Source organism: Saimiri boliviensis, chromosome 7 (genome assembly GCF_048565385.1).
Source record: "Saimiri boliviensis isolate mSaiBol1 chromosome 7, mSaiBol1.pri, whole genome shotgun sequence".
NCBI classification, from domain to species: Eukaryota; Metazoa; Chordata; class Mammalia; order Primates; family Cebidae; genus Saimiri; species Saimiri boliviensis.
The window spans coordinates 51,970,123-51,997,362 of record NC_133455.1 but is presented as its reverse complement, the minus strand read 5'-3'; the positions used below and the strand labels follow the sequence as shown (position 1 = coordinate 51,997,362).

At 35.0% G+C, this 27,240-nt stretch overlaps 2 protein-coding genes across 3 annotated transcripts in view; both read left to right on the top strand.

Annotated features, from left to right (window-relative positions):
* The window catches only part of LOC141585098 (fibronectin-like), a 43,977-nt gene extending 28,851 nt beyond the window's left edge, over positions 1-15,126 (top strand). Inside the window, exons 11-16 of one of the 2 annotated variants that reach the window (XM_074402515.1) lie at positions 4,364-4,633; positions 10,862-11,122; positions 12,765-12,895; positions 13,066-13,195; positions 14,536-14,686; positions 15,044-15,126. In XM_074402515.1, the coding sequence (XP_074258616.1) occupies positions 4,364-4,633; positions 10,862-11,122; positions 12,765-12,895; positions 13,066-13,195; positions 14,536-14,686; positions 15,044-15,047 (947 nt within the window). In that variant the 3' untranslated portion in view covers positions 15,048-15,126. Of the gene's footprint in view, positions 1-4,363; positions 4,634-10,861; positions 11,123-12,764; positions 12,896-13,065; positions 13,196-14,535; positions 14,781-15,043 lie in introns of those variants that run through there. The other variant, XM_074402514.1, reaches the window with a different exon arrangement.
* A 15-nt stretch (positions 15,127-15,141) lies between these two features.
* Positions 15,142-27,240, top strand: part of PTPRQ (protein tyrosine phosphatase receptor type Q) — a 238,146-nt gene continuing 226,047 nt past the window's right edge. Inside the window, exons 1-5 of the mRNA XM_074402503.1 lie at positions 15,142-15,216; positions 17,524-17,618; positions 24,550-24,582; positions 25,062-25,227; positions 26,243-26,500. Coding sequence (XP_074258604.1) covers positions 15,162-15,216; positions 17,524-17,618; positions 24,550-24,582; positions 25,062-25,227; positions 26,243-26,500 — 607 coding nt within the window. The 5' untranslated portion in view covers positions 15,142-15,161. The remainder of the gene's footprint in view (positions 15,217-17,523; positions 17,619-24,549; positions 24,583-25,061; positions 25,228-26,242; positions 26,501-27,240) is intronic.

The window sequence follows — 27,240 nt, the reverse complement described above, 5'->3', positions numbered from 1 at the left end:
ACTAGGAGGATTTTTCACATATCTATTAATTTTGAAGTCGACTTAAAATCTTCTAGGACATATACCTATTTATTTCATAAAAGGTACAATGTGAGTCTGCACTATTAATTTTTTGGGTCATTTACTGTAAGCTGATAAACCAGTGCATGTCCAGGATTTAGTAATCCAGTGTTCCTTTACTCTCTTAAGCTTGAGGCAATATTCTTTTTTCCATTCTTTATTCACTCAATGAATAATTTTTCAGTATTAAGAATTGAGGTAGGCACTAGAGATACAATGATGAAGACCTAGTCTCAGTAGATTATGCACTAATGAAATGAGACAAATAAGTTAACAGTGATAGTGCTGCATTATAATTGCCATTATAGCAGTTATGCTCTGGATACTATAGGAACGTAGAGAGGAATCAATTAGCCCAAACTCAGGGTGCAGATTGTCATGGGTAAGTGATGTGCTTAATCATAAAGGAGTAGAAATTAGCCAGCAGGTGGCAGTAGGGAGGCAGAAGGATGCTGCAATTTGAACAAATGGAATGTGCCTAGGCAAAGGCCAGAGGAAAAGCATTTCTAAGCAGACCTAGAAAAGCTAGAGTAGGCATTTTTCTTTTTAAATTTATTTATTATACTTTAAGCTCTGGGGTACTTGTGCAGATCATACAGGTTTGTTACATAAGTATACATGTGCCGTGGTGGTGGTTACCTGCATCCATAGCCCCATCATCTACATTAGATAGTTCTCTGAATGCTATCCCTCCCCAAGACCCCCACCCCCTGCTATTCCTTCCCTGGCCACAGGCCCTGGTGTGTGATGCTCCCTTCCCTGTGTCCGTGTGTTCTCATTGTTCAACACTCACTTATGAGTGAGAGCATGCAGCGTTTGGTTTTCTATTCTTGTGTCAGTTTGCTGAGAATGATGGTTTCCAGTTTCATCCATGTCCCTGCAAAGGACATGAACTCATCCTTTTGTATGGCTGCATAGTATTCCATGGTCTATATGTGTCACATTTTTTTTTTAATCCAGTCTGTCACTGATGGACATTTGGGTTGGTTCCAAGTCTTTGCTATTGTGAGCAGTGCTAAAATAAACATAAATGTGCATGTGTCTTTATAATAGAATGATTTATAATCCTTTGAGTATATACCCAGTAATAGGATTGCTGGGTCAAATGGTATTTCTATTTCTAGATCCTTGAGGAATTGCCACACTGTCTTCTATAATGATTGAACTAATTTACGCTCCCATCAACAGTGTAAAAGCATTCCTATTTCTCCACGTCCTCTCCAGCATCTATTATCTTCTGATTTTTTAATGATTGCCATTCTAACTGGTGTGAGGTGGTATCGCAATGTGGCTTTGATTTGCATTTCTCTAATGAGTAATGATAATGAGCTTTTTTACATGTTTGTTGGCTGCATAAGTGTCTTCTTTTGAAAAGTGTCTGTTTATATCCTTTGCCCACTTTTTGATGGGGTGGTTTGTTTTTTTATTGTAAATTTGTTTTTAAGTTCTCTGTAGATTCTGGATATTAGCCCTTTGTCAGATGGGTAGATTGCAAAACTTTTGTCCCATTCTGTTGGTTGCCAGATCACTCTAGACACTGACATTTGAACATTAGGAATGGCTGGAGAACAGAGAGGCTAGAAAATGTAAGCTAGGCACAGAATACAAATACCCTTGATACATACTCTGGAGTGTATATTATTTGGTAACACTGAACCTTTTGGGGGTCATGGATCCTTTTGAGAATGTAAAATAATTTAACTCTTTCTTATAAAAATGCAAATGTATGCACAGACAATTCTGTAAGCAAATTTAGCACTATCATAGACCCACCAAATCCCAGCATTTCCTGGAGTCTCTGCTTATATGTGGCATTCAGTAGATGACATCTAAGTCCTCCATTGTAGTAAATGTTTAAATCGGTATTTAGGTTTTGCAAGTATATAAGAATAATTTTCTGAAGTTGTTTCACCCAGTATCTTATTGGGTAGTTTTTCTAATTAGATTTCTCCTGCATTTTCTGATAATTTCACATAAATAATTAATTTAAACATCAGCTATAATTTTTTGAAATTAAGTTATGGGATGAACAGACTGAGGGTTCCACACAGAGTACCCTCCTGAGAAGTTAAAATGTGATACTAAATTGTGCTGATAAAGAAGTCAACTTTAAAACAAATAAAAGTTCAAATTATAGTTTCTGCAAAGTATAAAAATTAGAGAATACTTTAAAGATTTTTTAAGTAAAACAACTAAAAAGTTTAAAATTATGTAATTATCCTTAGAGACATGAACTAATGATTATTATAGCTGAGAACTTTTAAAAGATCAGGAAAAACACAATAGACAAACAAGACTATAAGAAAAGCATTTACAATTTTTAGAAAACTGTATGGTAGTATAAAATCAGAGGTCTTGATATTCAATAAATAAGCTGTGTAAGGTGACAAGCTGAGGTATCATCTTCAGTTATTATTATAGAGTATCAAGAACATTCTCCAATGATATTATGCATGAACAGTGAGCATAACTTGTAATTTCCTATTTCTAGTAAATATCATACCTTTAAAAAATCAGAAAAGTAATATCATTTAAAGTTTCAAATATTTTATAATAAATACCAGTTCTGAAATTTTAAAGACATCTATATGTCAATGACTCAAAAAGTTGTATATCTATATAACTTTATATAAAGCCTAGACCTTTGTCTCAAACTCCACATTCAAACATCTGTGTATGCCTTATTGCTTATTTGGATAACTATGAGATGTTTTAAATTTAACATGTCCAAAACTGACATTCTGGTGTTTCCACCCAAATCTGCTTTATCCACAGCCCTTATCAATTCATGGTAATTTTATTCATCTAGTTGTTTAGTCCAAAGCCTTGCAGTTGTTCTTGACTCTTCTGTTTCTCTCACAACCCAACCTGTTTCATTCCCAACCTGTCAGGAAATCTTGTTGGTTATATCTTCAAATAAATCCAGACTCACACTACATCTCCCATCTCCTGCTCCCTGTTTCTACCACTGGCCCTCCATGTAATCTGTTATTAATGTTGCCGCCCAAGTGAGTTTTGTTTGTTTGTTTGTTTCTTTGTTTCTTTCTTTCTTTCTTTCTTTCTTTCTTTCTTTCTTTCTTTCTTTCTTTCTTTCTTTCTTCTTTTCTTTCTTTCTTTCTTTCTTTCTTTGTGTGACAGAGTCTTGCTCTGTTGCCAGGCTGGAGTACAGTGGCATGATCTCACCTCACTGCAACATCTGCCTCCTGGGTTCAAGCGATTCTTCTGCCTCAGCCTCTCGAATATCTGGGACTACAGGCACATGCCACCATGCCCAGCTATTTTTTTTTTTTTTTGGTAGAGATGGGGTTTCACCATGTTGGCCAGATTGGTCTTGATCTCTTGACTTCGTGATCCCTCAGCCCCCCTCAGCCTCCTAAAGTGCTGGGATTACAGGCGTGAGCTACTGTGCCCAGTCCCAAGTGAGTCTTAAAAATTGGGAATGATCACGTCTTTGCATATAGTTCAATAGTTGCTACCCATTTTACTTGGAGCAAAAGCCTTTGAGGCCTTGCACGAACTGCCTTTCTATTTACCTCTGACCTCATCTTATTCTCTCCTTCATTCATTCTAGCTTTCCTTTTGCCCCTGAACACATCGGGTAAGCTAGAACTTTAGGGATTTTACTTAGCTGTTTATTCAGCTTTAATACTTTTCTTCCAGAAATCCATATGTCTAACTTTAAGAACTCCTTCAACTTTTTGCTGAAAACCCCATCTTTTGAAAAACATCTGCCCTGAAATCCCTACCTAATACCACAACTTCCTCCTTAAAGCCACCACAATCTCCATCTCCCTCATCCCGGTTTACTTTTTATTTTTTCTGTAGCACTTATGACTTCTAAAGTTCTCTATGACAGATGTACGTATTTTATGTATTGTTATTATCTATTTCACCTATTAGAATATGGACTCCATAAGGACAAGGATCTTTACTTTTTGCTGATTTTACTGATGTACTCTACATACCTTGAAGAGTGCCTGGCACTTGGTAAAACATGAATAGTCTCAATAATGGGAACATGACTCTGATGGCACTCTAAAAAATATGAAGAATTTGTCCAACACTTGAGGATTATGTTTCTGTTTTCCCTTGATTTGTAATGTTTATTTTCAATCATTTTAATAAATTGTGCATAGTAATAAGATACACTTGTCTCTAAATGTGGCTGCTTTTCAAGACATGGTGACATAAGAAATTGTACAATTTACTTTGAACACTAATATTGAATTATTTTTATTCAGTAATATGAATAATGCTAACTAATAAGCTAAGATGTGTGTATCTATTTATTTGTTTACTTAAGGTATTAATCCACCTAAGAAAGTTTATGTAAAACCTGAAGATGTGGGAGAAGACAGTATAATTCTTCAGTGGGAAGCTTCACAAGATGACTGTGAGATCTACATTCAAATTAAATCCATATCGGATCCAAGTGAAGACATGAAGTTTTTTATAAAGAATGCTAATGGAGTCAAGATTGATCATTTAATCCCTGGAAGGACATATGGCATTGGAGTGGCCACAGTGATTAATGGAAACTTGAGTGAGCTGGTAACTATTCAACAAACTCTAAGTGAGAATCAGATACTTTTTGTTCTTATGAGATATTTACTGAATTGAGGATATTGTAAAATGTTCCCTGATACACCCCTCCAGTAGCTGGTTGCATCTTTTTAAGTAGATTTTGGTGTGCTTTATTTAATGATAGCCTCAAAACCTGAAGCAATTTGCATCCTTTTGTTTTTCCTGAAAATGCTTCATGCTTGTCTGAAGGCAGCATTGCCTTGTGATTAAGAATTTGACTTCTGAGCCACAGAGCATAGGTTTGAATCTTGGTCCCACTGTTTGAGTAACTCTGGGCAATGAATTCAACCTGTTTATGCCTTCTTTTCTGTATTTGTGAAATTAAGAAAATAATAGTATGTATTTCATGGGATTATTCTAAGAATAGCTAATGCGATAAATGTAAGGACTGAGAATAGTGCCATACACCTACTTATATGCATATAATTATTATATTCACAAAGACATGTCTTTATATTATAGCACATTGAAAAAAATATTAATATTATAAAAGGCTTGGAATGAAACTAAAAAAATGTTTCTGGTTGGCTGTGGTAGCTCACGCCTGTAATCTCAGCACTTTGGGAGGCCAAGACAGGTGGATCACCTGAGGTTGGGAGTTCGAGAACAGCCTGGCCAACATGGTAAAATCTGTTTCTACTAAAAATCCAAAAATTAGCCTGGTGTGGTGGTGTACATCTGTAATCCTAGCTACTCAGGAGTCAGAAGCAGGAAAATCTTTTGAACCTGGGAGGTAGAAATTGCAGTGAGCCGAGATTGCGCCATTGCACTCCAGCCTGGGTGACAGAGTGAAACTCTGTCATAAATAAATAAATAATGTTTCCATGTTTTTTTTTAAATATTATTAATTAAGTCAAGTAATCATTAAGCAGTTACTAGGGAGGGAGAAAAAATAATATTGTAAATTGAATACATAAATACAATAAATATTTGTAGATTGTGATAAATACTAGGAGGAGAAAAGGAAAGTGATACAATAGAGAGTAGCTGAAAATGGATGGTGGGTTCTACTGTAAATGGGCTGCAATGGAAGGAAGTTAAATTTGAATGGAGGCCAAAGGATAAGAAGGAGCTGGCATGGGGCAGGATAGGGAAAGGGTACTCCAGGCATGAGCACAAGCATGAAGAATGCAAGACAGGAAAAGAGCTTAGTGCATTTAAGAACAAAAGAGGAGTGTATGTGGTGCATCTAATCAGGAGGGAGAAAAGTAGAAATAAATGATCTTGGAAAGGCACCCAGGAGTGAGATCACATAGACCCGGTAGGCTATGCTTTCGAGTTTGTTCTCAGGGAAATGGGAGCCATAAAGGTCTTATGCAGGAGAGTGACAATCTGACCTATGTTTCAAAAATTTCCCTCTTGTCATATATAAAGAATGAATTGTAAAGCAGCAAGGCTGAAAGCTGAGGAACTAGGTAGGATGATATTACAGAAACCCAGGCAAAAGATTATGGTAGTCAAGGGTAGGGACAATGCAGAAGGAAAGGAGGAGACATATTTTATTGGGTGGAAGTAGGAAGTCCAAAACGGGCTGCTTTGGATGCATGAAGAAGGGGAGAAACTTAGGCTTTTGACTTGAGCAGTTTGGGTGTCTGGCAATGACATTGAGGCAGAGAACGTTGTTGGATCTTACAGGCATTCTAGCTGACAATAAAAGCAGTGTGATTGAGAAAATAAGGTTTGGTCCAAAAAAGTATGCACTGATAATATCCACACTCAACCAGCACTATGTCTTCCTATTTAACCATCCAAAGACTAAAACTAAAAGGTACATGTGGAACTTCCATGCTGAAATTTCTAAGAAAAGCTACCTAAAGATAATTATAATATGAAATAGTTATAAAAGAGAAGACTAAGAAAGAGATATTACCATGAAGAATTATTTCATGCCCATAAAACAACCCTCTAAATACTTATTGTCATAGCAGAAAGAGTAAACTGTGAAGATGGAAAACGATTTTTCTTCTTAGCTCATTTTTTAGCAGTCTGAGGTTAGAGAATATCCCCGTATCATCCCGGGGTCTGTTTTATCTCTCAAAAATTTTGAGGAATTGAATACATTATTTCTAAATTTCTTTCCTGATAAAAATCAAAAGCCTTATAATTCTTTGCCTCTAGGATACTTAGCATATTTCAATCCATCTGCCATCTAAAATATAAACTTGTTTTATGTCTCTTTTTAGAGCTCTTGTGAAATCTTGTTCAGCTCCATATCTGCAGCCTAAATAGAGTTCCTAGCTCTATGTAATTCAACTATTTGTTTTTCATATTTTTATTTAACATGGATGCAAATTCTATGAAGAATAATAGCATTTTGGGGTTTGTAGTTAGGACAGAGATCTTGCCAATGCTCTCATGGGATATATAATTCCCAGCATGGTATCTCAGGTCATTCAGGGCTCTGTAATTCGTTTCCAATTTTCCCTGTCATGGACCTAGTCTGCTCTCTAGAATATGACAAAGCAAGTCCACTCTATGGTTCACATGGCAGGCTGCAAATGTTTAGAGACATCCACAAGGTGTTCCTGGTTCCTATATTTTCTTTCCTTCTGGGTAATTATCTTTAGTTCCTTCAAACACTCTACTGTTTCTCATGGGTGTTCTATTCAATTCCTAGGCTGGCGATCAGATTTAGCATGACCAGATTATGTATCAGGCAGTATTTTTATTGCCTCAAAATCCTAAAGCAAATATTAATCTGTCCCAAGGTGCATAGGAACAAGTTTTTTGCATGTATTAATTCAGCAGGTATTTATTGATAAACATAATTTACCACATTGTATTTCTCTGCCTTATACTTTGAAATAGTCAAGCAAGAGACGCATTTGCCTTTTATGAGCATGTAGAAGACAATAAAATTTACACATACATTTTCTTCCCATTCCCCTTTGAAACTTATCTGTCTGTGCCTCTTTCTAATTTGTCCTGAACATAACCAGCAGAACTTGATCTTTAGCTATGACTGTGCACTTGAACCATAAAATGTGCCCTTGGGAAGAGGGCAGTGCTTATAAGCATGGACCATGGAACAAAATTGCCTGGGTTTAAATTCCAGCTCCATGATATAGCAGCTTCTTACATCCTTTGCAAAGTCACTCAAGCTCTTTGGTCCTCAGCTTCTTTCTCTCTAAAATGGGAATAATAATAATCCTATCTGTTTTGTGAAGGTAATGTAACCAAATGAGCACTATGAGAGTGTTTGTTGTGATTTTTATTTCTCAGTAGGAATGGAGTGGTGGCCTTGGGGAGCGATGGCCATGAATAGTGGAAGTAAAGCCATTTCAGCAGTCTGTGTGATCTCTCTTTGTTGGAGGAATTAACTATACCCAGGTTTTCTGGAGGGAAAAAGAAATGTTGGAGAGCTGGTGTTTGAGTTCCCTTTTTTCCTCTTGCTATAGGAGAATAAATTGTATGATAGGAGCATCCCTCAGACTTCCTTCTACCTTGCCTATAATAAAAGCCTTTGAATTTGGCCCAGTTCGGTTCATTTCATATTGAAAACAACCCTTATATAGCCCCTGATCTTACCACTTCTTTTGATAAAGCTTTTGCAGGACAAGGAATAAGGATAGACGTCATAGTCCAGAGGCAGAAACCTGCAGAAAGTCCCCAATATGTGGCAATATGTTTCTTTTATTCTTTTGTTTTCTGAAATCTTTTCTCATGTTATTTTCTTCCAGATCAGGACATATTTTTTTAAGACAAGACGAAATTCTGTCCTCTCCTACACCTTTCCAGCCTTCATGACTCTCTATAGTCTCATGTGCTACCCAGTTTAGCTTATTTCCTGGACAGGTGGAATTGATGGAAAACCCCATGCTTACCTGCTAGAGGGGGTGACATTCATTTTATAGACTTCTGGAACCTACATTAGACCATGCCTATTTAAAGTCTCTTCTCATTTTAGAAAATGTCTTTAGTGTCCAAGAGCATGGAAGTGAATTGGTTCTGTGATTATACTCATCATTCATTTCTCATCCCAAGACCTTTTAATTCCTGCTCAAGCCACACATGGAAGCTTTCATAGATCATTGCAGACAAATTCAAATGTATTAGTTGTGTGTGGGATGTTACTCTTGTTTTGGAAAAGTCAAGAGTAACTTGACTTTTGTAACCGAAGTAGATTTTGGTGTGCTTTATTTATTTAATGGTAGCCTCAGAGACTGAAGCAATTTGCTGTGCAGAATTTAAAGAGAAAACCCACAGAAAATAGTGGTGATGATGGAAAAATAAAAGTTAAAATCATATAACTGGAGAAGGAAAACTATGATAAAAGTGCATTGAAACTCAGTAGTACACCACATGGAATTGGTTATGATTCATTTATTGAACATTTCCTCACCACCAGCAAGAATGAAAAAGGCAAAAAGTTGCAAGTTACAGCTCAGAAAGATTTGTGGAGCTATTGTATTGATCTTATATTCTACAATTCTCATTATAGGTGCATGTGGACATTATTTCATAAAGTACTGGATCTGGGAAAAGTAGCAGAACAACATTATCAAGTATTTTTACAGTAACTTGGAACAACTTCCATTGCATCAAACCAGATGTCACAAATAAAACTGAAAAAGAAAGGCCATCTAATTATGCTCTGTAGGGAAAAAAAAATCTTTTTCAGAATGTATATTTTAGCAAAAGATATCTGCTTGGGAGAAATGCAGGCTTAAGGAAATACTGGATGCTAGCCCAATAATCCGCAAATAGAATTGAAATTAAAATTGACCTGAGGCAGAAATAATGTGACTAGAAATTATCTCAAATTTTAAATCGGCTTTAAATATCACAGTGGAAAACTGAGGTACAATCAAAATCTTTAGCAGAGGTCAAGGAGAGTGTAAAATGTAAATAAATCTTTCCTCCAAACTGTTGCCAAAAATGTGTTTCTAAAAATGAAATTACATGCCTGATGAAAATCCGTGTTGCCTCCAGGATACAGTCTGACCTCCATAGCATGGCATGCCAAGCCCCTTACAGACAGTGTTCAGCCCTTGCATGCCCAGTCTCATTCCTCCCACACAGCCCGTCTTTTAACCACCCAGAGTGCCTGCTGCATGCTTGACACTATGCTAAGTACTTTATATATGAATGCAATTTTTTAAATTTAAATTTTTATTTTTATTTTCTTAAGACAAATTCTTACTTATCTCCAGGCTGGAGTGCAGTGGTGCAGTCTCACCTCACTGCAATCCCCGCCTTCCTGGGTTCAAGAGATTCTCCTGTCTCAGCTCCCGAGTAGCTGGGATTACCGGAGTTGCTACCACACTCAGCTAATTTTTGTATTTTTAGTAGAGATGAGGTTTCACCATGTTAGCTAGGATGGTCTCAATCTCCTGACCTTGTGATCCACCTGTCTTGGCCTCCCAAAGTGCTGGGATTACAGATGTGAGCCACTGCGCCTGGCCTATGAATGCAATTTCTTATGTAATCAGCACAGTGATTCTGCAACATAGATGCTAGTCTCCTTACCATTGTAGAGAAGACCAAGGCACAGAGTGGCTAAGTAACTTGCCAAAGAAAACCGTGCTATTAAAGAGTTAAAAGAACTTGGTATTTCTTGAACACATGGCAATGTCCGTTTTGGTTTCTGTGCCTTGTCCATGATTTTCTTTATTCCTGGAATTCATTCATTACTCCTTTTCCTCTTCACACATACTATTTCTGGTAATCTTGTACTTTCAAGAGTCAGATAAAATATCTGCAACTTTGGAAAGCCTTCCCCAAAGGTCTCTGCTAAAATTGGTGATTTCCTTCTCTGTTCTAAGTGACTTTTTATTCATGTCGCTAGCTCAGCTCTGACTATTTGAGATTCTAGTTAATAATCTATGAATCTCTTTCCTGAGATTGAGAAGTCTTTGAAAGCAAGAACCTGGCCTTATTTACTTTATTTGAGCACTAATCCTTGTATATAGGTTCTCAAAAACATTTACTGAATGAATAGAGTAAAAGGTAAAAAATAATGAAAAAATCTCAGATTGGTGTTTCTTGAGATTTTTATTGAGAATCAATAAATGAAAGTTAATTATGTGCTTCTAGTATATATGTATGTATTGTCTGTCAGAATATCTACCTTATTTCTCTATCTAATGCTAGTATAGTAAACATAAGTTTAAACATTTAATATTTGTACAAATTCTGGAATGTGCTAGATAAAATGCAGAGAAATATGACTGACATTTTAAAAGTACTAATTTTAAATCTTGTTTTTATATTTCAGAGCCAAAACCAGTCTGGATTGTTATCCCCTATGAAAGTCATAGTACCTCTGTGATCTTATTTGTTCAAATGTCCAATGTTGGAATGTTTGATGGCATACATCTTGTAATTGAAGGAGGGCCAAATGTCACCATACCTTTACACCATGATAATAAAGCAACTGTTGACAGTTTAACCCTAGGCACAGAATGTAATTTCTTTGTTTTCATTATCAGTGGGACTAAATTAAGTGAAATGTATTATGTCCCTGCAGTAAAAACATGTAAGTATTTTAAGACTTGCAAAACTTTTTCTTGATTTCAATTTTGTGTATTATTTCAAATGAGTAGTCTATACTTAGTTTAATGCAATAGTTTTCAAAGATCTTTTAAGATAATTTTAAATGCCTCAATATTGAACCAGATATTTCACTGCTTGTGTACAGGTAGAGCTAATTCTATGTGAAGTTAAAACTCTGTGAAGAATTTTTTTAAATCTGTCCTTTTATAGAAAGAAATGCTTGCATTTTAACTAAAACTTTAAATGACTTTATTGAAGAGTGAGGAATGTGACTAATTTTAAGCCAATTATGAGAACAAGATTATATTTTTTCAATCTAGGAGAGCTGATAATATCTTAGAACACATGATCTGGCTGTGCTTGCTATTCCCATACTAACATTTGTCTGGAAGAAAAACTGGATATTTTCCTAAGCTTTTTGAATATTTAAAATTAATTCTTGTTACTCTATATATGTGCTATGTATTTGTTTATATAAATAGTTGCATTTTTAGAGTCATATTGATTTATTTTCTCTTTAAGTCACTTAAAAATTCTGCATATATTAACATTGAACATTTGGAACACAAACAATTTCTCTAAAATGTCCATCTGGTGTATGGAGAAATAAATAATGAAAGGTAGTAAATGCCATACAAACGAAAATCACATGGAGTCCTAAAAACGTAATTCTGACTTATAACATGTCCAGTTTTCTCATTATTTGCTTTTTCTGTCTCTCTATATATCCACCTACATCATTAGGCTACCATCTATCTTTTTTCCCACAAGTTGTAACCTTTCCATTTCTGTTTAAATTCAACTTGTCTATAAAGTATTCCCAAACTGATGTCAGAAATCACATTATTTTGATAGCATTTTAGCATATTTATAATCTTTTCAATACTTGTTTTTTTTTTTGCTTTCAATTTCTATGTACTTTTAATGTCTGTATTCTCTTCCTCTCTTCCTTACTTTTTAAGCCATTATGGGCTGCAGTCTTTATATTTTCCAGTTCTTGTCTTTAAACAAAATTACTACATTATCTAAAAACATCAATATTGTGATATCAATCAGTAAAATAAATCAATATATAAGATGATAGTTTAAAGCTGCCATTTTCCCCACTTTCTGAAATAATGTTTTTCTTATGCTAGATTAAATCTTTAAAATGGGAAAAATAAACATTAACATTCATCAGATACAATTTATTGTTAGCTTCAGCAAATATTTGATATAAAGGGAATTCTTTCACTTCCTTGTCTTAATTTCTATTTCTTTCTCTGTTGTGTTTTCAGCTTATGCTAATAGTAATAGTTTGGGAAGTTTTAATCTGTTTTTCTTCTTTGCATATTGTGTGTTTTCTTTAGTGAATTTGTTCCTATGTAATTTTTTTGCTGCAGAATCAAAATTAGCTGTATGTGATGGTGTTTACAATGGCTTTCAGTATTGGAACTCATTACCATATTTTAAAAACTGTCATTTTATGTGTAAATAACTATTTTTAATTAGAATAGAAGCATAGGTTAATTAATAAATGATTGTTCTTTTTGACATTGTGCTTTTTATTCCCTTTTAAGGAATAAGTTAAAAACCCAATTAGGAAATTTTCAAGAGGAATTTAAGTGTATTGTATGTTTGGGTAGGTCTGGAAGCACCACTGAATATCCATGAAGGCAAAGTTATAGACTCTTCTATAGAAATTCTCTGGAATCAAGCTGATGGGAATTTTCAGCATTATGAGATCACATGCATAAACTGTGCTGCTGCTTTCATGGTATGTTATAAATGGTTCTTGGAGGAATTAAACTTGAATTTTTCATGCTGAAACCAACATCACTGCATTTTTACACTGGATAGTAGTGAAACTAAATAATTCCCAATTGTGTTCAATTGTGGCGCTTTTCTTAAATACGTACATGATAATGTATTCTTTTGGATTGATAGGTTCAGAAGGTAGTTCCAGAAACAGCAACATTCTCTAACCTGGATCCTGCCACAGTGTACACCTTTTCAATTCAGACTGAAAAAGAAGGTTTTAAGGACAGAACTTCTAACAGAAAAGAAATACAGACAGGTACAGCCTATGTAGCACTGGAGGCATTTCTTTCATGTTCAAACATGTCCTTGGTCCTTTAAGGGAAAATTTAGTAAGTAGTTTATTCTTTTCAGGTTTTCTTTATGGGTAGTGTCTCTTGTATCTTTTATTTTTTACCTTAGTATATGTTATCACAACATCCTTTTAGTATGTATTGTTAGGTGGTAGCATTGCTAACTGCTTACGGTCTGGCCAGAGTTTCCATTTGTGATTTAATGTCCCCATTTTTCCGTTAGGCCGACAACAAAGTGCCACCTTGCCAGGACAAACAGTTTATTCTCATGGTAGTCATGTGAAATAAAGGATGACTGGAAAATAAGTGTGCAAATATATAAGCTGTCATATCTAGTAAAGTAAAATTGTCAACTATTCTACTAAACTATTTTAGTATTCTTCACACTGATGCAATGGGTATATTGGTTTATATGTTTAGAACCTGGCCATGTCTGATATTCTTTTACTGTAATAGCAAAGAATGAGATTGAGAAAGAATATGTTCACAATTTTATTCCTTTCTCATATATGGAAGAATTTTAAAGAGGAAACAATATGCCCATTATACACTATTTAACTTTTTTCCTCAGGAAAGAAGGGAAGCATGTCTTAGTTAGATTGGAATTAACTTTTCTACTAACTAACCTCAGCACTCTTTGGTATTTAATTAGGATGAGTCCTAAAAATAATTAAATATTTCTGAAATCAGTGGTTATACAAGGCTAATATACGATCTACTTCCTGCGTTTTAGAGGCCAGACACATTCTGAGTACAATACTACTTGGACACATTTTGTACCCTTAATGCACACATATATTTTATTTCAAAGTTTAAAATAATTCTGGCTGTTTTTAAACAGTACTTTTAACTTCTCATATCTGTCAGGTAGAATAAAAGGAGGTCATTATCCTCAGCAAACTAACACAGGAACAGAAAACCAAACACTTCATGTTCTCACTTATAAGTGGGAGCTGACCAATGAGAACACGTGGACACAGGGAAGCGAACAACACACACTGGGCCTGCCAAGGGGACAGTGGGAGAGAGAGTATCAGGATATATAACTAATACTTGTGGGGCTGAATACCTAGGTGATGGATTGAGAGATGCAGCAAACCACCATGGCACATGTTTACCTGTGTAACAAACCTTCACGTACTGCACATGTATCCCGGAACTTAAAATACAGTATTTTGAAAAAAGAAGTGCCTTGGTTATCCTCAGGGTTTGCACAGACTAAATTCCTGAGAGTGGTTCAGTGCTGGCAGGTACTTACTTTGTGCTATAGAAAATGTTATCTTACTGTCTGTTTTAAATGGTATAGCCCCAAGTGCCGCTGAATTTATGAAGCACAGCAGAGACCCAAATGCGGTAACTGTTAGCTGGCCTTCAGCTAGAAGTCTTCTGGTTGGGTACATTATTTCAATATCTAGTGAAAACTTAATGAAAGAAGAAATTCTGCCTTCCACTAAAAGGTATGAAAATATTGAAAAGAAATTATGTCAAGTTATATGGAACACAAAATTAGCATTTTATATATGTTTTAGAAGACTGTCTTAATGGGTCAATATAAACAGAAATTAGAAAATTTTATAAGACAAGTTTTGGACTCCAGTGTGATTGGAATAACTAAGTCTGACACATTGTAACAAATTATTTCTGAAAATAAATAATAATGAATTCAGAATATTGTATGCATGATATACACTTTTTTGACTTAAAATTTCTCTGTGAAGAAATACATGATTTTTAACTAACCATTTGCACTTAAGCATAGCAAATTATTTCCATGATAGATATTTCTAAAATGAAACATAAAAATTTTTCTGCAGGTGAGAAAATGGAGTTCTCCACATGTGTCTGAGCTAAATGTTTTAATGTGTCACTTTAACTTGTAGAACATTCACATTTAATAGCCTTTCTCCAGGGACCAACGCTTTAATTAGCATTATGTCTAACAAGGGACTGAAAAGAAGCCATCCTACTGTCCTCATGGTTAGCAATTGTAAGTTCATTTTATATTTAATTAACTTTTCATGGGCAAAAAGAGGAAAGAAATAGTTGTATTTAAGGCCAATGCCTAATTAGAAATTAATGACTAGAAAGTGGCTTATGATATGCTGGAAGAGAAGGAGCACTGCATTTACAGGGAGAATGTCTGAGATATATTCCTGTCTTGATCACTTATTAATTATGTTACCTTAGGCAAAACAACTATGTTCTTACTTAGGAAATGAGAATAATTATTACTACCTAGGTTAAATAACCTGTTGCTAAAATGAAACGTGAAACTCTTCATGAAAGTGTAAAGTACTCTAAAGCCCTAAGGTTTAATTGTCATGAAATAATATTTTTCTAGTATGTGGACTCTATTACCATTTTATGAAAATAAACTTGGGGTATGAAAAAGACTCTTTTTGAATTTTTAAATTAAAAATACTGTCTTTTGATTGAATTATTTGGGTTCTGTTTGCCTTTTCTGACCTTATTAGTATAACTTGACATATATGCTTGCTCTGAACATATGTGGCTATTTCAGAGAGTCCTTTTACTTGTGGGGCCCAGTTACATGAAAGTGTGCTCAATACCAAGATCCTCTTAGTTATGAGAGGAGACTTCATCTCAGAAGTTGCCTTGTGAAGGAAGGGAGGCACTTAAAATACAGCAATGGTCAAATCAATTCTTTGAAAATAAACTAAAAAATTTGAGGGATGATTATACACAAGTGTGGTATTATGTACCTCAGTCACTGTATCAAATCTCTGCATGCTACCCAAAATTAGTTTAAGACTCAGAGGTGTCCATAACTCATTCTTGAAGGTGAGATTTTAACCCAGGTATCTGAAGCTGATAGGACCCTTCTCCCACTCATAAAGACCATTCAAAGAAACATCAAAAATAGATGAGAAAAATTTTAATTAAAAAAAAAAAAGGATAGCTCATAATTATCTATCAGTGAAAGCTTAGTTTCTGCTTAGATTTGGGTGTTGTCATTCTCACTGTCACCAACATCATCACCATTGTCACCATCACATTGATTGCATCACATTAAGAGGGGTACTCTGCTAAGCATTTTCTATGTTTTATATCACTTAATTCAGAATGGCAAACCTTATTCTACCAATCAGAATGAGATGTATACTCTTTTCATGTTTTTCAAATGAAACAAGGCTTAGAGAATTTTAGTCACTTATACAAGATGGCAGAAATTTGAACTCACATTTCTCTGAAATCAAATTCTGACCTTGAAACCATTGTGCTTCAGTGGAAAGGCCACTATGTTATAGAAATGACTTAACTCTACCCATTCTAGCTGTGTGACTTTGTGAAAATCATCTTGTTTGCACTGCAAGTTTCTTATTTGTAACCTGGGGCTAATACTAATACCTTCCATAGTTTGTAATGTTGTTGCCTTTTTAACTACGTTGTTATTAAACAAGGTTGGTAACTTTTTTTAATGTTTCCCATATTGCAATCTGTCTTTTGTCTTCTATTATATATTATTAATATTTTTGTCTTCTTAGTTACCTTCACTTATTTGCAAGCCCCCTCAAGTCAATTTGGCAGTAAATGAAACATTAATAAATGTACAAAATAGAGTTAAATATATTATGGAATAATAAATTCCAGCTGGAAGGGAATGTGCATTATAGAAAAATCAAATATAAAGGAGTATGAGTCAGTGACTCAGTTTTAAATCTGCCACAGGGATGAATTCTAACAAATTTAAATTAATATATAAGTAGGGACAAAAACATCCCATTCAAAATTTGAATTTTAAAGGTGAAATTATTTTAATAAGATGTTCATATTACATTTCTTCTAGTTGAGGAAAGCAATACAATAGTTTAATTTGAAATATAGGTTTGAAATAGAGACATGTTACCAATTAGGAAAATAAGTTTCTAGAACCATCTCAGGTAAAGTGGTTACAGGGCAAAGGAATGTGAACTTAAGGAGGGGGAAATATTTTTTTCTTTATGCAGTATATAAATAATAAAGAAACAATACCAGTTATAAGAACTTAAAATTGGATTCTGCTATAAGAAAAATAAATGCAAAAATCCATAATTTTATTATTGGAAGAAGCTTTCCAGAAAATTCTGTTTTCTCTTTCCTTGTAGAAGTAGAAAGCCTAGACTTGGAATAAATAGCTTGCACATGGTCACAGAGCTAAAATTGACTGGAGATGCCTAGGTTTTATGTCTCATAGGTAGTACTCTTCAAAGTCAAGGTTATTGGTTCAGCCTAGATAACATAATGGTAGAAAGGTCTTTTAAAAGAGTCCCAGTGTCTTATTTCATTTCTTTAGATCCAGACCCATCAGATTTGTTTATTTTGGGGCAAGAAGAAAACACGACATATTTGTCTTGGAAATTACCGCAAGGAGGCTTTGAAAAGTTTCAGGTAAAGAACATTGCTGCTCTCATACCATCTTGATGTTTATTCAGGTCTTCATTTCACTCCTTTTTGTCTTTCATTTTACATTAATGGTTTTAGAAAGTATTGTGCCACTTCGTTAATGTAGGATTTCTCCCCCAAGTTATTCTTGTGTGTACTTCTTTAAAAGTACAGAGTTGTTATCAAAAGTTTTTAAGTATGTGTAAAACTGATACCTGATTTTCAAGGAGTCTCAGTTTTTGGTGGACATAAACAAGTACATATGTAGTACCAAGCAAGTGAATAAAAGAGTGGTGGTACTGGAGGATAATGCTCCTGTGACAGCACTGGCTGGCACAAAGATTCCAGAAGTCACAGCTGAGTGATGTGTCATGCACTCTCTCAGTCCAATCCTAGAGATTTAATTGGATGGAGACTTTCAGTCTAGATAGCAGGAGGGTAAGATGTAGAGGAGCCACTTTGCAACCGTGCCTGTTATTCATCGGTAAATATGTACATTTTCATTGCTTTTTTGTTAATGATGTAAGCTGGCACTGCACATGAGGACGAACTATGCCCACTCTGCATCTTATGGTTTGCAAATGGAAATGCTTCTAGTATAATATTATTGCTTGGTAGTCTATGGGGTTAATCAATGTTTCTATTGATAGGAGATGGTAACTTTGGTTGCAAATAGCAGAAAACAACCTAAAATGGTTTAAGCAATAAAGAAAAAAATATTTATACAAGAGTCCCTTATGAAGACCAAGAGCAAGAACATAACTGGATGTTAGAAAGAATTGGAATCAGCTATTTTAAGGTTATTGAGATCCCAGGGATTATTTTCTTTTTGTCTGTTTACTTCTTTCTGCTTATTGGCCTTATTTATTTATTTTTTTTCTGAAGACCAACTTTCTCTGCTGAGCAATCCATGTGGTGAGTAGAAGAATCCCATACACAACTCCCAAGCACAAACGGGCACCAGGAAAGATAATTTCTCCCTAAGTTCCCAAAGAAGAAAATGGAATGTGATTATCTCAGGTTGGAGTAGAAAGCCAATCCAGATTCAGTGAAACAAAACAAATGAAGCTGGCCAGTTTATTATCATGTTTAGCATTTAAGATTTGAAGAAATTAGTAGCTGAAGCCTTTTTTCTTTTAATGAATGAGGGTAATATGTATGCCTTTACACTTAGTTGAATGATTTTGAGAATGAAACAAATTAATTCAACAAATTCAACATTCAAGTTAAAAAAATTCACTCCTTCAACAATTTCTTGTCCTCATGGGGCTTATATTCTAGAGAACTAGAAGAGGTTAGTTAGATCATACTTCTAAGTATCTTTATTCTTGGGAAGAGCAGATAACTCTCTTTCCCTAAAACCAAAAAAAGGGAGTACTATGTGTTTAAGATCTGAATGATTCATCAGTGTAAATTTCAAAAGGGAACAATCTTAAACAAATACAGTCTTCAGTCACCAAGTATTATCAATTCTGCTACTTCAGTGTAAATTTCATTTGGCTCTGCAGGGTCCTCAGAACACCAAACTCTGGAAAAATTCTCTAACAGTATAAAATAATGGGGTCTGTTTAGCATGTAAGACCATTAAAGTCTATATTATAGAGAACATAAGGACACATATATCTTAAATTTTTACTAAATTCACATATATTAACTTCAATCAATTTTTGTTTTCAGAAGAATTTAGCTCAGTGATATACTTGCATGCAATATTCTGGTAATAAATTTGATAATATGAGTTTTTTTTGTTTTGTTTTGTTTTTTATAAAACAGAAATCCTATTTGTTTTGCCCAGCATTCTGAGAGTTCAAAAGATAAGGCACATTTATTAGTATGGACAAACTGTGAAATTCATTTGAACACCAAATATTTGTTCTAATGAGTAATTCTCTGAAAGTATTAGATTGCTGGTTTTCTTTTCATGAGTGATGGGAGTACAAAGAGATTTATATCCTTCAAAAGAAGCTCAGAACTGGCTGGGGGCAGTGGCTCATGCCTGTAATACCTACACTTTGGGAGGCTGAGGCAGGCAGATCACCTGAGGTCAGGAGTTTGAAACTAGCCTGGGTAACCTGGCGAAACCCCATCTCTACTAAAAATACAGAAAAAAAATTAACTTGGTGTGGTGGTGGGCACCCATAATCCCAGCTTCTCAGGAGGCTTCGGCAGGAGAATCACTCGAACCCAGGAGGTGGAGGTTGCAGTGAACCGAGATCGTGCCACTGCACTGCAGCCTGGGCCTGGGAATCAAGAGCAAAACTCTGTCTCAAAAAAAAAAAAAAAAAAGAATCTCAGAACTGTAACAGAACTGAAGGTGTAGTCTATTCCTAGCATGAAGATAAACATTGGCTTGCATATTTAAGAGCTAAAAGAACTCATTGTGAATTTAGAAAATATTAGGTAGTTGACATAGAATATTTATGTAATTTTGCCATTCCTTTTTTTATACCTTTCAGCTGTTTTTTATGAACCCTGAATATGTTTTATTATAAGCAGCACTGTCCAATAGAAATACAGTATTAAGTGAACCATAAAAGTGACTCATAGGTACAAATTAAAATTTCTAGTAGAAATATTTTAAAAAGTGAGAAAGTGAAATTAATTATAGTAGTATATTTTATTTACCTCAATATATTCAAAATATTAACATGTAAGCAGTATAAAAAGCATTAATGAGATATTTTAATATCAGTTTTTCATACTAAGTCTCCAAAATCTAGTGTCTGTTTTATGCTTAGAACACATCTCAATTGAGACTAAACACATTTTAAATACTCAATAGACACAGGTGGCAAGTGACTATCATATTGAACAGCACAGTTACAGATAGTGACTATTGTCATCTGGATTAAATGATAAATCAGAAGAATGGTAAAAATGGGCCCATCAGTGTCCAGCTCAAATCCCACTTCCTCGTAGATGCCTCTCTGATCCCATCTGCAGAGAATGACATTTTCATACACAGAGATTTTTATGAAACTTCCCTTTAACTTTTTCTGTGTTACTTTTTTTTTAATTTGCATTTTAGGTTTTGGGGTACATGTGAAGAACATGCAAAATTGTTGCATAGGTACACACATGGCAGTGTGGTTTTCTGCCTTCCGTCCCCTCGCCTGTATCTGTCATTTCTCCCCATGCTATCTCTTCCCACCTCCCCACCCCCCGTCCCTCCCCCATTTCCCCCCAACGGACCCCAGTGTGTAGTGCTCCCCTCCCTGTGTCCATGTGTTCTCATTGTTCAACACCTGCCTATGAGTGAGAACATGCGGTGTTTGATTTTCTGCTCTTGTGTCAGTTTGCTGAGAATGATGGTTTCCAGGTTCTTCCATGTCCCTACAAAGGACATGAACTCATCGTTTCTGTGTTACTTTTAACATGCTGTCTTTGATTGTTATTATTGATGCACAAGTGCCAGCATCCCTATGCCATGTCCTTGAGGAATCTTTTAGTTTTTCTTAAGAGTGGAGTTCCAAAGTTACTATACTATATACTGAATAAAGTAGTATTTACTTTTGTTTGTTCACAGCTTCTTCCTTCCAGACCTCATATGGTAGCCTTCTATGCAATCTTATATGCATGTGTACGTTCAGTTTATCGATTATTTTACAAGGTGTGGTAGGCAGTATAGTATAATGGCCTTTGAATTCCTTGCTTTGAATTCTGTCTTCACTCCCTATTCTGAGACCTTGGGCAAATTTTTATCCTCTTTGGTTTTAGTCCTTCATCTGTCAAATGAAGATTGTTTTTATTATTCAACAAAATTACTGTGAGAATTTGGTAAGATAATGCACTTGGCAAACACTCTGACATGCGAATTCCATGTCGTCAGATGTTTTGTCTACTTTGATCATTGTTACATACTATTACTGAGACCAGTGTGTAATGGATAGAAGGAATCAATAAATATTTTGGTGAATAAAATGTTGAATTTTTAGCTTTCCTTTGTTCTTCAATCACTTGCTCAGCTGTCTTTGATTCTTCCTATTCACTTACCCATCAATCTGTCAGCATTTTGGCCATGTCTACCTCTGAAACAGCTTCTGAAAGTGTTCACTTTTCTGCATCTCCTCTGCACTCCTCTTGTCATGGTCACTATCCTTTCTTACCAAGATCAGCAGCCTAGATGATGGATGATAGCATTTCCCCTCTTAACTGGTTTCTCTGTTTCCATTCGTGATTTCCTTACAATTCGTGTAAGGATTTTCATTGCTTTTCAAATAAAATCTATACTTGCCATAGTTTCCAAGACCTCACCTGATTGGATTTTTATCTAACTATCCAACTCACTCAGTTACTATATCTCAGTCATATCTATCTCTCTCCTCCTCATACATGGCAAGCACATCCCCACTACAGGGTTTTTATGCTTGATATTCACTTTACATGGGCATCTTGCCTCCAGTTTTGGTTAACCTTTTTCTGGCATTGAGTTCTCAGCTCGAATATCATCTCCTCATATCCTTCCCTGATTACCAAATCTAAATAAAACCCCTCTTAGTAGTCACTCTATTATTTAGCTGAGTTATCACATTCATTTGTTTATTTAGTTGCTTGTTATCGGGTGCCACAGGAGGAAGGTAAGTTTCCTACAATCAGAAGCCCTTTCTGTATTGTTTACACAATATCCCTAGTACCAAAGTAATGCTAACTCCCTTTAATAGATGTTCAGTAAATGATGAGTAAATAATACTTTTTATACCTGGTGTTTCCATATATGCTTGGAGTGATTATAGAGAGAACATATCAATACTGAATATAGTTATCAGAAAAGAGTGGAACTTGAGATGACCTTTTAATAACAGGTATTATTCATGTTCATGGAAAAGAGGTGAGGATATTCTACACTAGCAAGGTCGCAAAGTCAGGAATTAGTATCCTATTTGTCATTTGTAAATGTCATTCAATGATAGGTGCATTCTGAATAATAAATCACTCATGAAAAATTTCATCCTTTCCAGAATGATTCAATTCATTCCTATATTCAGTATAGGTATTCCGTAGTGAAAAGCCTAAGCATTTTTAATATTAATTGTAAAAAATTTACATTTCTTAACCTTGCCTGTCTGTTCTAATTCTTATAGTTTGAGGCAAATGCCAAATGAAATGATCTTCTATGGGGTTAACTGAGGCCATAAAATCATTTGTTGTCAGTTAAATATATAGCCACACAATTACTTTTAAACTGTATATGAGCATATTTTTTGAGAGATGCAAATATGTATGTTACTAAGTGAAACTGATTTTAAGGAAACATATTAACATTTAAGGTTGAAAATATTATTATTGACCACATTATATCACTAATGGTTATCTGAGTCTTTCTCGGCCAATGAGATTATTTGTTAAACTTTAATGAATTAGGCAACAGTATCCTGGTTGCTTAGCAAAGTGCACTTGCATAATTGGGATCATTTCTCTAATCATTTAAAATTCATCATCACATGCCTCTAAACTCTGCTTTAAAAGTAGAAATAAAGCAAAAATTACATTTCTATTAGGCATGTGTATTCTATGTAATTTTTGGAGGGGATAATCCTCTATTTTTTTGAATTGCACTTTAAAAAATTTAGTCAAATACTTCAATCATTAGATCACTACAGTTTCTTTTCCTTCTATCCTTCAGTAATGTCTTAATGTGACTATGCCTGAATTTAGCACTTCATTAAGATTATATTCTACTATGATTACATGGTATTTTCTCCTACCATCCTGTGTCATATCAGAAGTTCTCAGCATTCTACACACTCCGTGTGTCAGACAAGGAAGGTAATTATCAGTGACACCTTATGAATCAGTAAGCAATGGTATGCTTCTAGACCTCAGGGTTATCATCTTCATTAATGAAGCGCTTTTCCCACAGGACAGTGATAGCTATGTCTGCTTAGGAAATTTGTTTCATTTCTACCATATAATAGCTGTTTTTCAAAACATAATAAAGTTAAAATAACTTATAAAATTGATGTATCTTTCTTTCCATTCTACAAACCTGAAATATGGAGTGAAGAAGAATAAAGATTGTTATAAGTAGCTTTTAATGGATTAAAAAAATCTCCAGGGTATTGGAATGATCAGATTACTCCACTGAAAATTTCTAAAGGCAATGCTCACTCTCAGAGCTTTAATGAATAATTCATAGACTTGGCCTAGGTTATGATGAAAGATGGGCCAGAAGAAGTGTGAATTTATCATTTATTCACTAATTTATGCCACAAGAACTTGGAGTGTCATTTCTATTCCAGGTGTCTATTATTGCAGTTCTCTCTCTCATGTTGTTTTTTACCACTCCCCTGACGATACTGACTGGCTTTCGCTGACATCTGTTTAACAGTTCCTCAAACACTAGCTCTCTCCTGTGTCACATATGTGAGTTCTCTGGAGGATGTTGGGGTTATTTCTATCGCCTGTTTCCTTGACGTGGCAGACCCAGCTCTGGATCAACATTTGTAACTCCTATTAGCTCTTTCCTCTGCCATCGTATCTTACTGAGTTTTGCAGCTAGGTCTGCTTGCACAGTGACTAGCCTTCTTGGGTGGGGTAATGGTAAGATGATCCAAGCTTGATCACTCTCTGCGGTTATACTTGACCTGTGGGAGACTCTGGCATTTTTGTTCAGGCGAAGGTAGTTGTACAAATTGCTCCACAGAAACACTTTGTTCTGCTTTCTGTTTGTACTTTCCTTTTTCTTAGTAAGGAATAGGGGCAGAGCAGGAAATCTGCCTAAGTACCTGTCCAATTGAGAGATGTCAATCCCTTTAGCAGGCACTCTAGATTTATGGTAGTGATACACATGGGGCCCTCCTCATTTAGCTGGAGTCAGAATGTGTGCAGAAGCACCTTATTTCCCATTCTCTGGGCAGCCAAAGAAAAGCCATGATATTGTCTGCTAGGCCAGAAACCTGGGACTCCATTGATTTTTTTTTTCTTTCTCTTCCTATAGTCTTCTGTTTACATGGAGTTGAGAGAGTGCATAGTAAGTACTACCATAATGATTAACTATCTCTAAAACATTTTTATATAATTTTTTTGTTTCAGATGTGCAGAAGAGTAAGTCCTCATTTTGTAGTATATCTATTATATGTATATACATTTAAAATCAGTATTTCTGTTTGTATGTGTGTGTGCATATATATATAGAGAGAGAGAGAGAGAAAGAGAGAGAGAGAGAGAGAGAGAGAGAGAGAGAGAGAGAGAGAGATGTATATGAAATTTAAAAGCACTTGGAGACTACTGGTCTTTTAGTGAATAAACTTCTAAGACAATCCACTATGCTTATTACTCTGTGAACTTCACTTAGTTATTCTTCCTCTACTAGCCCATAATTACTCTTTAGTGAACATAGGAAGGATCATAACATCTACCTTGCAGTAGTAATTACTGTACATATGATTATTACAGAGTTAGTGCTTTTTAAACTTTGGAAAATATAAATTTACCTTTCTCTTTCTCTAGATATCCTACTGCCTGCCACCCAGAAAGGAAAAGCTGATTAAGGTCATTGTTCATGGTAACAAAGCCAAAGTAAAAAATTTGACTCTGGGTGTGTACTACACGTTTCAAGTGAAGACAGTTGAAAACAAAGATTACAGTGTATCTGTAACGAAAAAAGTGCCTACAAGTAAGGAAAGATCATAAATAGTGTTAGTTTTATAGTTCTGTTGCACTTGAAAGTGTCTTGACTAAACATGATTATAGATGTTTTAAGACATAAAACCTGATAAATGATGATGATCTGTGATTAAGAGAACTCAAAAAATATGTAAAATTTAAAAAGTATTTGTATATCTAGATATATTGAGAGCTACACAGAGTTTCAAAAAATAATCTGAAGCCAAAGTATGCATATATGTGTTTATGTACATATTGTCATATTTGTTACATACATGGAATTCATATGTGTACACATGTATATATTATGCCATAATAATAAGAAAACACAATTCATTTTCTACTGACTTTAGGGTTGATAAACAGAGTACTTCTATTTTCTCTTTCCCGAAGTTTGTAAATTTATTGTAAATTGGTTTTGTAATGTTTTTGGGTGCAGTGAAGTAATAGTATTAGTTATCAACAGTTCTCATGAAAATTTGTAAGGTTGCCTCTCTGTGGAGACTAAATGATAATGCAAGTAGCAGCATTAGTTCCACTGATGAACAGATTGAAAATTCAGCAATATAGGAATGGTAAAAACTGATGTAACAAGAAAAACCGTGTTTGGAAGTGCCCTTATTCCTAGCCCTCGCTCCCTCTCTAACTTACTCTCTTTCATCTTCATTTAGCATCTAGCTATCTGCTTGGTGGTAGCTAACACAATTCTGATTATGTCATATAAGGATATGTATGGCTACAAGCTCTCAAGAGGCACAAATCTAAAGGAATGACTTTATTACAAGTCATTTATGATTGACTAAGGAAAGATATTTGGGAACTAGGGAGAATATTGTTGTTCCACTTAGATTGAAACCCATATGTAATGTCTTATTTCTCTGTTCGCAGAGATAAACATATAGAATGTTATACATGAGTAAATTAAAGGACTGTTACATAGATATTTAAATTATAATATTAATCTTTTTTTTTTTTTACTAATAGATGTATAATTTCTATTTACTTATAATTTGCCTTTTCATCAGAACTATCTAGGATTTATGGCTTAACCTTGAGAGCTGCATATACTTCTTCAAATTTAATGTGGAATACAACAGAGACCAACTTTACTCATTATAAGGTTTTTATATCAAATAGAACATTTGCAAAAGATTATCTTATTTGGGAAATGGTGACTGAACACACAGTTACAGATGCGACTCCTCTTGGAATATATAACAACGTGGTACACAGAATAAGAAACAAACTTGGAAGATCTGGCACATTTACCAGGGTTGTTGCAGGTATGCAAATTCTCTTTAGTGTTTAAGATATTCACATTTCTGTTATATGTTGTATTGTTCAAGATAAAATTTCAATAGAGTTTTTTGAAATTTGAAAACTTACACTCCATAGACTATTTCAGAGGATAAAAGTGCTCATTTTTGTGGGCTGTTCTGCAGACTCTTTTTTTTTCAAGATGAAGTTTCGCTCTTGTTGTCCAGGCTGGAGTGCAGTGACATGACCTCGGCTCACTGCAACCTCTGTCTCCTGGATTCAAGCGATTCTTTTGTCTCAGGCTCCTGAGTAGCTGAGATTACAGGTGCACACCATGACACTGGGCTAATTTTTGTATTTTTAGTAGAGATGGGGTTTCACCATGTTGGTCAGGCTGGTATCGAACTCCTGACCTCAGGTGATCCACCCGCTTCAGCCTTCCAAAGTGCTGGGATTACAGGCATGAGCCACTGCACCTGGCTGGTTCTGCAGATTTTTGAGATAACGTGAAATATAAATAGGATAAACATTATCTGACACACAGTAATCAATAAATGAAGTTAGTATTATATTCAGTTTCACATCGAATTAGAGATAGCTAGTGGAATTATATGGTATATTTGGGGATCATCTGTTCTCCTAAAAATTTGTTCTTTGTCTTTTACATTCCAATATGTGTTATACACATGAAAAAGCACAGTCTGTGATATCCACAGGATAGTAAAGAATACAAGCATGGAAACACATGTAGTATAAGTCAATGTGA